At 41.6% G+C, this 13,020-nt stretch overlaps 1 protein-coding gene across 4 annotated transcripts; it reads left to right on the top strand.

The window, feature by feature from the left end:
- The first annotated feature begins 4,432 nt into the window (after positions 1 to 4,432).
- LOC135170612 (serine/threonine-protein kinase fray2-like) lies at positions 4,433 to 12,237 on the top strand. 4 transcript variants are annotated; one of them, XM_064136602.1, is made up of 3 exons: positions 4,433 to 6,150; positions 10,656 to 11,558; positions 11,687 to 11,807. In XM_064136602.1, exon 2 carries the CDS (start codon positions 11,013 to 11,015, stop codon positions 11,553 to 11,555), a length of 543 nt encoding a protein of 180 aa, XP_063992672.1. In that variant the 5' UTR covers positions 4,433 to 6,150; positions 10,656 to 11,012; the 3' UTR covers positions 11,556 to 11,558; positions 11,687 to 11,807. The 4 variants fall into 4 exon arrangements, 3 of the variants coding, with proteins under 3 accessions (XP_063992672.1, XP_063992669.1, XP_063992671.1); XR_010300405.1 differs by lacking the exon at positions 4,433 to 6,150 and adding an exon at positions 12,059 to 12,185 and having other exon boundaries at positions 8,915 to 11,558; positions 11,687 to 11,765; XM_064136599.1 differs by lacking the exons at positions 10,656 to 11,558; positions 11,687 to 11,807 and adding an exon at positions 12,059 to 12,237.
- Positions 12,238 to 13,020: the final 783 nt, after the last annotated feature.

The following is a 13,020-nucleotide window of genomic DNA, read 5'->3' as shown; positions in this document are numbered from 1 at the left end:
TTTCCTCTTCCTCACTCCTCTTCCTCATCCTCTCTCTCTGGGGCCCTCCTCCTTCCTCCCCTTTCTGTTGTTCCGCATTGTCCTTTGTCTCCTTTCCCTCCGCCCTCCCCCCGCTTCATCTGTTCGGTGTCCCCCCGCGCAACCCTTTTTCCCTCCCGGCTTCTACCCCTTCGTTTCTCTCTGCCCTTTCCTCCTTTCGTCTTTCCCCTCTTCTTCTGTCCTCCTCTTCCCTTTCTTTCTCCTTTTCCTCCATTCCCCATCCTCGCTCCTTCCAGTATTTCCTTCCTTCCTAATTTCCTTCTCAGTTCTCCATTTTCTCTTATGTCACTTTCTCCCGTTCCACATTTACATCTTTTCTCTCCGATTTTCCTCATTTCCCTTATCAGTGCCTCCACTTCCACCATTCTCTCCTCCCACCTCTCGTTATGTCTTTTCTCCCACTCTCCCATGTGTTAGGAATGAGCCGCTGGGGAAAAATGAACCTTTGGAAAAGAAGCAAGTACACGGCTGGCAAAGGATTATGTCATAAACTGAACTCTACGTATGAAAGGACTAGCAAACCCTGTCTTCTAACATATGAAGAAAAAATGAGAGAAAAGAAGAAGAAAAGAAAAGGAATCAGGAACGCGTATGATTTATGGCGGACCCCTGAAAAGTAGAAAGTAAATGGGAAAGTCCCAGCATCCCGACCAAACCAAGAACATCAAATCGTTCCAAAAAAAAAAGGAAAAACCCGAACCCATGTCCTTTCTTCTTGTGACTTGCCTGTGCCCTTTTCTAATTTGAGATTATGGGGAAATTTGAGCCTCCAGCCCGCGACCTCTCCTTATTATATAAATATTCTTCAATTATTATTATAGTCATTATTGTGGGGTTGAGCAGGTGATAGAAGAAGATGCACGCCGGTATGATGATCAAATATTTTATTAACTCCTACAGGATACAGAGAGTTGGATGTGTCCAAGTGCTGGCTGGTGAGTAACTGTTGAGTGTGGAAAAATGTGCGGAAAGTGTGGGCGTGCGAATGTTTGGGAAACAGGAGAGGGGATACTAGGGATCTCGACTGTGATTGGCTCGGCATCGTATTCTCGACACGTGACGTCGTGATGCCGGCTAAGTGCACAGGAAGGTTGGGTTCTTCGCTGGGACAGTTCTGGGTTATTCCCCAGGTTTTTATGATAGGGATGGCGTCGGTCGGGTAGGTGCTAGGTCTAATGGGTTTTGAAGGGTCTAGACAGGATTGGGGAATTTACCCGGGAATGCCAGGGTGTAGTGGCGACGTAGTCACCACATTATCATTATCATTGTTACTTAATATCATTAAATTCAGAGAAGAAATTATTTCGTCTCCAACAATAATTATTTAATTATTGTTGGAGACGAAACACCAACCATTTCTCTAGTTCTGATATTTTAAATCTTTCCTTCCTCGGTGACCTTGCCCCTCTGCTCTTCCTCACCGTTTCTGAGTCCTCGCCCTCCTCCACGGGTTCTGTCTCTCTACTTTCCGTCCCGTCCCTAGAGCTTTCTTCCTCACTCTCCTCCTGTCCTTCGGTCTTCTCCCCTTCTCACCCCTTTGCTGTTTCGCCTTTTCCCTCCCTGGTTCCTCTTCCCCTATCTCTCTCTTATTCTTTACTCTTTCTGTCACTTTTATCCCCTTCGTCCCCTCTTTTTCCCTCCTTGTCCCCTCATCCTCGCTTATACTCATATCCTTGTCCCCTTCTATCACTTCCCTCCCTTTCTGCGTGCTTCGCTTACCCTCCTGTCGCTGCTCTATCTCCTTACCTTCTGCCTGTGTCGTTTCTTCCTTATCTTCTGCTTCTACTCTCCTTTGCTCCGCTTCCTTCGTTACCGACCCTCTTCTTTTTATCGGCTCCTCCGACTCGCCTCTCCCCTTTCTGTGTGGCGTTCTCTCCAGGCGACTGTTTGTCCTGAACCCCTCCCCCCTTCGCCCTTCGTTTCCCGCTGTCATTTTCCTTTTCTTTGCCCTCACTTTTTTCCACCTTGTTTGTCTCTTCCGCTTCCCTGTCCTTCCAATATTTTTCCAGCCCTTCGTCGCTCTTCCCCACTTGCTTTTCCCTTGTTTTTTCTTCTCCTTTCCTTGGTCTTCCCCTCTCTCTCAGTCTGTCACTTGTCTTCTCTTCCATCTCTCTCTCCATCCTTTCCTTCCTGGTCCATGCTTCTCTCTCTGTTCCTTCTCGAAGCTTCTCGCCGCCTTTCCCCTTCCCCCACTTTCGTCCCAGTCCCAACGGTTTCTTTCGATCTTCTCCCTTCCCAGGCCCTCACCACTTTTCTTCTCTTTGCTCCCCTCTCACTCACTTCACCGCGTTTTTTTCTATTTCCCACCTGTTTTCCCCACTAACACTTCCTTTTCCACCCACTTTTTCATCTTTTTTTCCTATTTTTTCGTAATAATTTGCTTTTTTCTTCCGCACTGCTCGTTCACACGGCTACTCGCTCGCGCGCCACCTCGCGGACCTTGGTAAATAATACATTGAAAGTGTTTAATAAACTTGGGAAATTCACGCTAATACCGGTCAAAGAACATGAATAATTGGGGACATAAACTGAAAATTTCAGAATTAGCGATAATATGGTTTATTATCGCTACATCTGAATCTTATTACAATAGTTGTGTAATACTGGGGAAAAAATAATGATAGAAAAAAATTTCTCGTGAAAAAATATCCCGCGACGGAATATCCTCCTTCTCCTCATCCCTAGGCATGTGATCTTTCTCTTCTCGTCTCCATTTATCCTTCGATTTAGGATCATTTTTGCCCTCATCTCGTTATCCTGTCCTCCGACTTCCTGTCTGGGGCTCTACGTTCTTTCCTGCCATACTCTGCTACCCCTTGCTCTTCTTCATTCCTAGCATTGAGGTCCCTGGTTATTATTATTCTAAATCCCTCTTCGGGAAAGCTCCTGTTCCTCGTCTAGGTTCCTGAGAACCTTCCTCACATTCTCTCCATGGTTATTGTCCACTGGCTGGATGTCATATCTGTTCTTCGCCGTCGTGTCACCATCTCTCCCCCTGATCTTCAGCCCATACTCCCAATCTTTCACGTCCCAGCTGCCTCCGCACCTCCTCACTCCTACGATCCCCCCCCCCCCTCCCGGTTGTTTGCTTCCGGTGCTTTTTCACCGCGGCTTTGCTGTACCATACGAATGTAGGATCTAGTTTCTCCATCTTTTTCTTCATCTGTCTTTCCGCTAGGCACTAGCACTATTACGTTCGCCTTCTCCCACCATTCTTGGTTTCTCACCAAGTACTTGATCCTTTGTGTATTCCATTGTATTTTCAGCTCACATTGAGCCGCTCCTACTCCCTCATTCACGAAATCTCTCCTCTTCTCTCGCTAAAGCTTTTCCAGAGCCTCATACTGTGGTCCCTTTATTTTCGTGCTCACTATTGTCCTTCTACTCCCAGCATTTGGAAGCCTATTTTTGCCGCTTTTCCTACTGTTATCCACTTTACCGGTTGTCTCTCTATCCACTCATGAACTCGTTTCTGCCTGCCTGTCGTATTGTCCAGTATCCACACCTGCGACCGGCTACCCTTTAGTTTCCTCTTCCTCTTCAGGATCATCATCTTGCATTTCCTTTTTTCCAACTTTACTCTCCATGGCAAAGAGGAATGACTAAAGTAGAGAGTCAGTTATGAGTGACGCCACCGGCATCGTAGTACCTCACCCCAGAGGAGGCAGAGCGCCACACGCAATACTGGTATGGAGATGTTATGGGTCTCACATAAGAACGAAAACACAAGTAGAAAATATTATATTTATTAATGGTACGTGAATAAACCATATTTAATGGTACAAAAAAGCGCGGAAAAGGCTGGACTCTGGTCGAGGCTGATCCGCCACACTGGGATGTCTAGTCGTTTTTAATTGAAAATAATTCTTCATCCCTATTTTACTACACAGAATTCTCATTTTCAGAGTTTCTTTGAAATTGCGAATCAAGAAACAGTTCGATTTTTCTGTCAAAAAGTTGAAAAAAATGGTAGTTGGGTTTGGAATGACGCCTTTTCTCGTTAATTTTAAATGAAGCATCCTCATATCTTCTTTTCTGCTCATCCTATTGTCATTTAATTTCAATGAAAAAAAAAAACATTTCGGTGACACAGAGGACCACACCTCCATTTTTAAGTAGTCCTTTTGACAGCGGGACTGTTAGATGACTGAATTATTTGATAAATACCAAGAACACATCACACTTCAATTTGACCAGAGTCAATTAATTTTAATTTATTGTACACCAATCACTGATAAGTAAACAAAGTCTGCTTAGTTTATTTTGTGTATACCAACTGACAAGCAGGCGAAAATCTACACTAACATTTTCTAATTTTAAAGAATGGAGATATTCGTATTGTCTTTTAACTCGGATGAGGATCACGAAAAAATTGCTCTGTCTTCCACGAGGTTTCCAAAGGAACTGGGCTTCTCTCTTTTTTGGTAAAATTTTAGAAAAATAGAGAGAGGTTTTCTTCTTTGAATTCACAAATTGGTGGAGAATTTCATTGACTGACAAAGGTCCATCCTCTTAGGTTAGAGCCCACCCTTTCGGAAATGGGAATTTTGCCATGGGAATTCCCCATTTTCTAATTTTGAATTATGGTCCCGTTGGCTCAAAAAATCCCTTTTGCTGTGTCATGTGCTTGGCAACAAATTGAGTTGAGGACATGCAGAGAGTCCTCAGAGGTGACCTTTGTTTTTGTCACCCTTCCGAATTGACAAACTACCCTTTAAATCTTGAGTGAGGCTCGAGGATTTTCAAACCTTTCTGGACACCCAAAGGCTGACAATTTCAAGATTTTTGTGAGGGCGATTAGAAAAAATCAAGTTCAAAGACTTTACCGCAACATGAGCACATTTGGAGGAGAATCCTTGGACATTATTGATCAAAAACTTTGAAAAAATGTTCCTAATAATACGGTGAAGAGAAAAGCCACAATGTGTAAACAATTCTCTGCATTTTGTGGAGACAGAAAATATACGCTGGAAGCCACAACTACGAAATGTCACACATTTAATTCCTTGAAATTGGAATGAAAAAAATAATCCAGCCAAATAGCCCTCGACCTTCAAAATTAATCGAATATTTCTTATCCCTCTCGTTGCTAAGTAACGAAACTCTCGGGGAATATCCAATACTTTTGAAGGTCTTGGGGTATTACTACTGATTATTTTTCCCACCCAAATTTCAGCCAATAGAATTGCACCATTTGTTGATATTTTGTATAGTGTGGGAGAAATTTTTCCGAGGGTGATCAGAGGCTTTAGGGGTAACGAACAAAGACGGTCTTGTGCGGGGAACCACCGAGTTGGTGGATGGAAATACGAGAGGCATTGGATCGTGGTGACGCAGGTCTGAACTTGATCGTCTAAACAAATGACGAACACACGGTTGATGGTGACGGATGCAGCGTCGAAAATCTTGACAACGAACAAGATCCGTCAGTTCGCCCAGCAACGCAGGCGAGAGCACTTCACCCATAAGCCTCCAATTATTCTCTTAAAATATTAATTAATGTTTGCTTAAATCTAACGATTATTGTAGAACGATTTACCGCGATAACTAGCATTATTCAATGATAAAAGAGCTATTACTTTAAATAATCTCTAAATGAAATATTTACTACAGTTCAGAAGTGGAATTACACACGTGCTTAGTGGACTCAGTGAGTTAATAGTTACAAACTAACGTGTGTTAATCGATCATCAAACATGTCAGATCTTGAACGAGATCGTGACAGGAAGCATCGACGTAATTCGGGGTCGAGTCGAAATCGAACTCGTTCCAGGACCCCAGTACGTCGAAGTCGGCGAGACAGAAGCCGATCGGAGTTTGGCAGTTCCCAGGACAGGCGAGGCAGAAGTCGGTCCAAGAACCACAAACCTCATAGCAGACGACCCAGGAGTCATTCTAGAGAGCATGGTCATCGTAGTGGGCAACAGAAGAGCCCACCAATACATCATAGGCCTCGAAGCAATCGAGATGATTTGGGATCCAGAGGCACGGATAGCAGAGTTATTCGAGGCTTGAGTCCTTCTAGTGGTGACTCTCTCATCAGTTCATTGCAAATGAAAACGTCCGGAACCGTTGGTTCTACCGAAGGAGGGATTAAGGCTTCAGGGAGTGGTGAGTCAAGTATTGACAGATTAACTGAGGCGCTCGCGGGTTTTGCACAGACAGGTTCGAAACTGTCAACTAGATATATTAATGAACAGATTTTGCCAGAATTCAATCCGCAATCGAAAATTCTATCTTCAACCAAATGGTTAGAGAAAATTGACAGGTATGCAATAATGTATGATTGGTCGGACCAACATAAATTGTATTTAGCTACGTTGAAGTTAAGGGGGATTGCACGGCAATGGTATGAATCACTCAGTCAGGAAACGTTGACTTGGGAGGCATTTTCGGCGCCATTAATGAGACAATTTCCACCCGATTTATTAGAGTATTGCTTTGAGAAGTCTCGAAGAATTAATAAATTGGGTTTAGAAATTGAGGAACAAAACGTAGTCCAATTGATCGTTCATGATATTGAAAGTAAGGAATTACGTATGAATCTGATGGCATCAAAAAATAAAACCATTGCCGATCTCTGTGAAAGTATTAGTGAATTTCCAGAGGAAAAGATTCGAGAAATGGATAAAACCAAAGATTCCAAAAGGATAGAATTCAAAAATCGTGGGAAGTATGAGAAGGATTTGTGTTTTATGTGTAAGAAGCCGGGGCATAAGAAACGCGATTGTCCAAGTAATAGTCAAGCCGGAAAATCTAAACAGGACTCTCGAGTGACCGGGGAAGAAAAATCGGAAAAAAAAGGGTTAAGTGTGATTATTGTGAGATGTTAGGTCATATCGAGGCTGTCTGTTACAAAAAAAAAATAAAACGAAGATGGAGAAGAAAGCATGACTAACACGGGGGGGATCACAACCGCTACGTGTTCTCGAGGTTGAGTCCGGTAAGATAAACAAACCTCTGAAGAAATGTCGAATCGAAAAGGAGGACAGGATATGCACTGTAGATTTGGGTAGCGACTGTTCGATTATACGAGAAAGTGTAGCTCGACATTTTAATTTGAAGCAAAAGGAAACAAAGAAAACTTTATCAGGTTTCAATCACGCGATCGTTGTCCCTCTAGCTCGTTCTAAATTAAAAATTCATATCGATGGAATATTATTCGAAATCAAAGTCTTTGTAGTTGCCGATAATGAACTTTCGAAGGAAATCATTATTGGACGTGATGTTTTGGCTAAGACTGGGATTATGGCGTTGTCAAATGCGACCGGAGTAACGTTCACGTTAAATAAACAGTTGGACGATATAAATTCCCTAGAAGTAAACATGGTTGAAAATGGTTCTCGGAGATCGATTGAGACAATAGATATAAACTGTGAGGAACTTGATGCTGAATCAACAACGCGATTGATTTCACTTTTAAATAAATATCGGGGTAATGTGGCGTTAACTATGAGCGAGCTAGGATGTACAAGCGCCGGAAAAATGCGAATTGAATTGACGGATAATGAGCCTATTCATCGGGGGCCATATCGTTTATCTAGGGAAGAAAGAAAAAAGGTTGGAGAAATTGTCGCCGATTTGGAAAATAACGGTATTATTCGTGAGAGCAATTCTCCCTATGCCAGCCTAATTTTACTGGTTGATCGAAAACATGGTGAACCACGAATGGCTGTCGATTATCGCGGGTTGAATAAAGTTACAAAACGTATAATGTATCCACTGCCGTTGATTAACGATCAGATTGATCAATTAGCTAATAAGGCTGTTTTTATATCTCTTGACCTGAAGTCTGGGTTTTATCAAATTCCGGTGGAACCGGAGTCCATTCCTTTAAGGGGTTATTCTCATGTGAACGCCTATATTTCACCACTTTTTCGGAATTTTTTTTTTATGTGACAACAAACTTCAATCATGTTGATTTTCCAATATATTTTTATTTGTATTTTGAAATATACGAAAAAAATTTTTTTTTCGTTTTTTAGATTTTTAACATATATTTTTTTTAAGTCAAAGTAGTCCCCACAAAAAAAGGTAGTTCACTGGTCAAGGTGATAGCGGCTGTTCATGTTGTCTGGCATAAAAAAATCGAATGGATTATTATTCAGTAGATCTGTAGCTATCGTCCCTACCAAATATAATCAATTTCATTAAAAACAAAAAAAAATCGAACTTCAAAAAAAAAATCACGAAAATCTCGTTCTTTTTCGTTACAAATCGTTTAAAAAAAATATGAAGATATTGTCGAAAATAAACAATTGTGGTAGGGACGATAACTATAAATGAGTAGAAGAACATATGTAAATTTTAAAGCAATCGGTTGAATACTTTTTCTTGTAGGATCTTGACCGTTTCAGAAAATGATGATTCGAGAAAAACGCGTTTAAAGTTGAAAGCCTGGTAGACAATCGCTTACGACACGTCGGCGACTATGAGCTGTAACTTATCAAATACTATGAATTTCGGTCTGAATTTTTCACAGCATGTTTTCAATAGGTTTTACTGTCAAAATATAAAAAAAAATCGATTTTTTGAAGTGCTCACATGAAAATAACCCCTTAACCGCATTCGTAACGCCCGATGGACAGTAGGAATTCTTGCGTATGCCATTTGGCCTTGCTAACGCACGAGCAGTATTCCAAAGGATAATGAATAAAATCATGAAGGGCTATGCACTGGTATATATCGATTATATTTTGATACCAGCTGAGAGCATTGAGGAAGGATTTTCAAAATTGGAGACAGTAATGAAACTCCGTCAATCAAATAATCTAACTCTGAATTTGGCAAAGTGCAGATTTTTCCAAAGTAAAATTGATTATCTCGGTCGGGAAATTTCCATCGAAGGGGTGCGACCCGGAACACATAAGATCCATGCGGTAACAAAAGTTACAGATCCACAAAATGTAAAACAAGTAAGACAATTTTTAGGACTCGCCGGTTATTTCCGAAAATTTATTCATCATTTCACCCAGAAGGTGACACCTTTAACGAATTTATTACGAAAAGATATAACTTGGTCATGGGGGGAAAAAGAGTCTAATGTCATGAAGGAAATAAAGGAAATTTTAATCAGTCGACCCGTGCTTGCTATTTATGATCCTGAGCGTGAAACCGAAGTTCATACTGATGACAGTGCGTTGGGACTAGGAGCAATTCTGATTCAGAAAGCCGACAATGTTAAACGTGTTGTCGCGTATTTTAGTAGAAAGACGGCACCCGTGGAACAGAAATACCATTCATATGATTTAGAGACGTTAGCAGTGGTTGAGGCCCTGAGGGTATTTCGAGTATATCTTTTAGGCATAAAGTTTACGGTTGTAACAGATTGTAGCGCGGTACGAGCAACAGCGAATAAAAAAGATATCCAACCACGTGTCGGGCGGCGGTGGGTGTTTCTCCAAGATTACAACTTCGACATTGTTTATCGTCCTGGCGCTCAATGGGGAACTTGCATGATTTTTTTTTATTTTTTTTTACATAGTTAATGGTCCTAATAATAGATTTTTCATGAAAAAACATTTAAAAAATCGTTTAACAATTAATTATCGATTGTTCAAAAAGTGAAATTTTCAAATGCTCCAAAAGTTGTCATGACGTCATCAGGCGGGTCCTATACTTCCGCATGTGGCGTCATCTACTGGATCATAGATTCCTACCGTCGGTATATCAAATTTACCTAACCCTACCTGATTAAACCTATTTAAACTGATTTAACCTTAACTGATTAAAACACTCACAAATACTCCAAAATGTCAAATGACAGTCAAAAAGTTGAAAAACAACCATACAAATATTGTTTTGTACCATCGTGTGCGAACTCAACTGTGTCAACACCGAATAAAGTGTTTATAACAGTTCCTGCGTGCAAAAATATTCGAAAATTGTGGTGTGAAGCCGCAGGTTATTTTCGCCCATTACTGGGCAGAAGTGACATTTAACAATGTAACCTCTACTGTTTGGTGACACCGGCTGACGTTTAGAAAAATATCAGTGCTGTCATCTAGCGGCTGCAATAAGAAACCGGCGTCACCGCCTGATGACGTCACGAGCGTTAAAAAGTGGTTCAAAATTATGCAATTTTCGATTGATTGTTAAAAAAAAACTGCAATGAGTTAGAATGCATTTTCCATTGGAGAGTATTCCATAGGCGTTAAAGTATTTATTAATACATTTATTTCTCAAATCTGGGCCGCATGCAAGTTCCCCATTAGCTCACGTAGATTATTTAAGCCGTAACCCGATCGATTGTTGTGCGGCAGATATCACTGAAACAGAGTGGATCAACGTAGCGCAGATGCAAGATCCAGACATTGAAATTACAAGGAAAATCCTGGAGAGTGGTGAGATGAGTTCTGATACCAAACAGTATTTTGAAAAATATGATTTGAAGGTCGGGATAGTATTCAGAAAAACAGAGAACGGAAGTAAATGGTTAGTGCCACGAATGTCTCGGTTTAATATAGTCAAACTTTGTCACGACGATCAAGGACATTTTGCCTTAGAGAAAACGTCGGAGGAGTTTCGCGAAAATTATTGGTTCAAGGGAATGAGGAAATTTGTCTCCAAATATGTGAAATCATGTTTGAATTGTCTTTATTACAAGTCTGTCTCAGGGAGAAAACCTGGACGTTTGCATCCGATTGAGAAGGTGGCGATACCATTCCATACAATCCACCTAGAAACATGTGGGACCATTCCAACGGAGTAAAAATAAGAACACTCAGATACTAACAATAGTTGACGGTTTCACGAAGTTTTGTGTCCTCGGGGCTGTCCGTGATACAAGTACAAAATGTGTACTTAAAACGCTTAACCAGTTGATTGCAATATTTGGTGTACCCTCTCGTATAATAAGCGACAGAGGCACTGCCTTTACGTCCCATGCTTTTAAGGGGTTTTGTACAGAGTATGGTATAAAGCACGTACTTAATGCTGTCGCAACACCTCGAGCTAATGGTCAGTGTGAGCGGATGAATCGCGTTGTGCTCAATTCACTGGCAACTACTTGTGCCGGAGAAGATGAAGATCTTTGGGATGCCAGTCTAAAAAAGGCGCAGAGTGCAATAAATAGCAGTACCAACAGGACCACTCGAGTGAGCCCAACGCAATTATTGTTTGGGTTCAAACCACACAGCCATGCAGATGCGAGGCTATTGACTGAGATTCAAGATGTCTCGGATCAGGTCAACTTGAAGGAGTTGAGGGAAACAGCGAAAGACGCTACAGATGCTGAACAGGCTGAGCAGAAGCGGAGATTCGACGCCCGACGGTTCAAGGCGTCCCAGTATGCTGTAGGCGACGTGGTGATGGTAGCTGCTGCTCCGCCTGCTACAGGTGAGAGAAAGAAGTTAGTCGCTAAGGCAAAGGGGCCGTTCAAAGTGACAGCGGTGTTGCCAAATGATCGCTATGAAGTTCACGACCTTCGAGACTTGAAGAAGTCACCTTTTAAGCGCTCTGTGGTGGCGGTAGATAGCATGCGGAGGTGGGTCACATTTGATGCCACAAAGACGTGATTGGTGAGTTGACAATTTTACTTATCAATTCGGCTTGAACTCGTTGCAAAGCTACTGCACGGGTTGCATGGTTATGATTTAACCAAGAGCGGTTGCCTTAATGGTGCTCTGATATCATTCGCCTAGAGCAGATGCCTTAAAGGCGCTCAGGAAAGGCTATATGGGCCAAGTCTGTTGGCCCGAGTGTGAGAGAGTAATCGCCCTCATATGGTAAGGACCTTCAGGCAGAGGCTGGATCAATGGTCGAGTCGGAAGGATTTCGCGAATGAGAGGTGGTCAAACTCATACGATCGGAACCTTACGGCAGAGGCTGTGACTTGATAAAACCTTGCTACTAATATTCCTGAATCCTATTGCATGAATTGGTATTCAAATGAGTGCAGCTTGGCCTTGGCAGGTGGAATTGATCACTCCAAAGATTGCTAATATCGGGTTGAATTGATTGAATATCATATCCACGAATAGTTGAAGGCAGAGGACTAATTTACTTTGTGTCTATCTAGATGTTACAGGATTCATCGCGAGGTCAACCATGAGGTCAGTATGGCCTAATGTGGGAGAAATTTTTCCAAGGGTGATCAGAGGCTTTAGGGGCAACGAACAAAGACGGTCTTGTGCGGGGAACCACCGAGTTGGTGGATGGAAATACGAGAGGCATTGGATCGTGGCGACGCAGGTCTGAACTTGATCGTCTAAACAAATGACGAACACACGGTTGATGGTGACGGATGCAGCGTCGAAAATCTTGACAAGGAACAAGATCAGTCAGTTCGCCCAGCAACGCAGGCGAGAGCACTTCACCCATAAGCTTCCAATTATTCTGTTAAAATATTAATTAATGTTTGCTTAAATCTAACGATTATTGTAGAACGATTTACCGCTATAACTAGCATTATTCAATAATAAAAGAGCTATTACTTTAAATAATCTCTAAGTGAAATATTTACTACAATAGCCTACCTCGAATTTCAGCGATTATTTTTCCCATCCAAATCTTGGCCAATAGGATTGCACCATTCGACGTTATTTTGTATAGCCAACACGGTATTTCAGCGGAAATTCTTGGAAATTTCACTGGAAATTTTGCATGTTGCCTATATAAAAAAAAACAAATGATGAAGTAACCCTCAATTGTATCTGACAGATTAAATGGCAATTCGTTGAAAATTATGTCTCATGGTGCAATTCTGTCGGCCAAGATTTCGATGGAAAAAATAATCCCCCGAATACTACTCGAACTTCGAAATTATCTGATATTTCCCTCAAGGTTCCCTACAAACAAATAAGCTTGTCAAGTTTTCCAGAAAAATCACTTGTGCTTCGCACTCGTGATTTTTTAACCTGAAAAACTTGACTCCTTCATTTGTTTGCAACGAATCTATCGGGAAATATTCGATAATTTTGAAGCACTTGTAGTATTATATGTGAATAAAATAAACGCTGTTCGAAGGAGCATTCAATTTTC

This window comes from Diachasmimorpha longicaudata, chromosome 17 (assembly GCF_034640455.1).
Source record: "Diachasmimorpha longicaudata isolate KC_UGA_2023 chromosome 17, iyDiaLong2, whole genome shotgun sequence".
NCBI classification, from domain to species: Eukaryota; Metazoa; Arthropoda; class Insecta; order Hymenoptera; family Braconidae; genus Diachasmimorpha; species Diachasmimorpha longicaudata.
The sequence above is the reverse complement of the archived record's forward strand: the minus strand, read 5'-3'. Positions and strand labels throughout refer to the sequence as shown.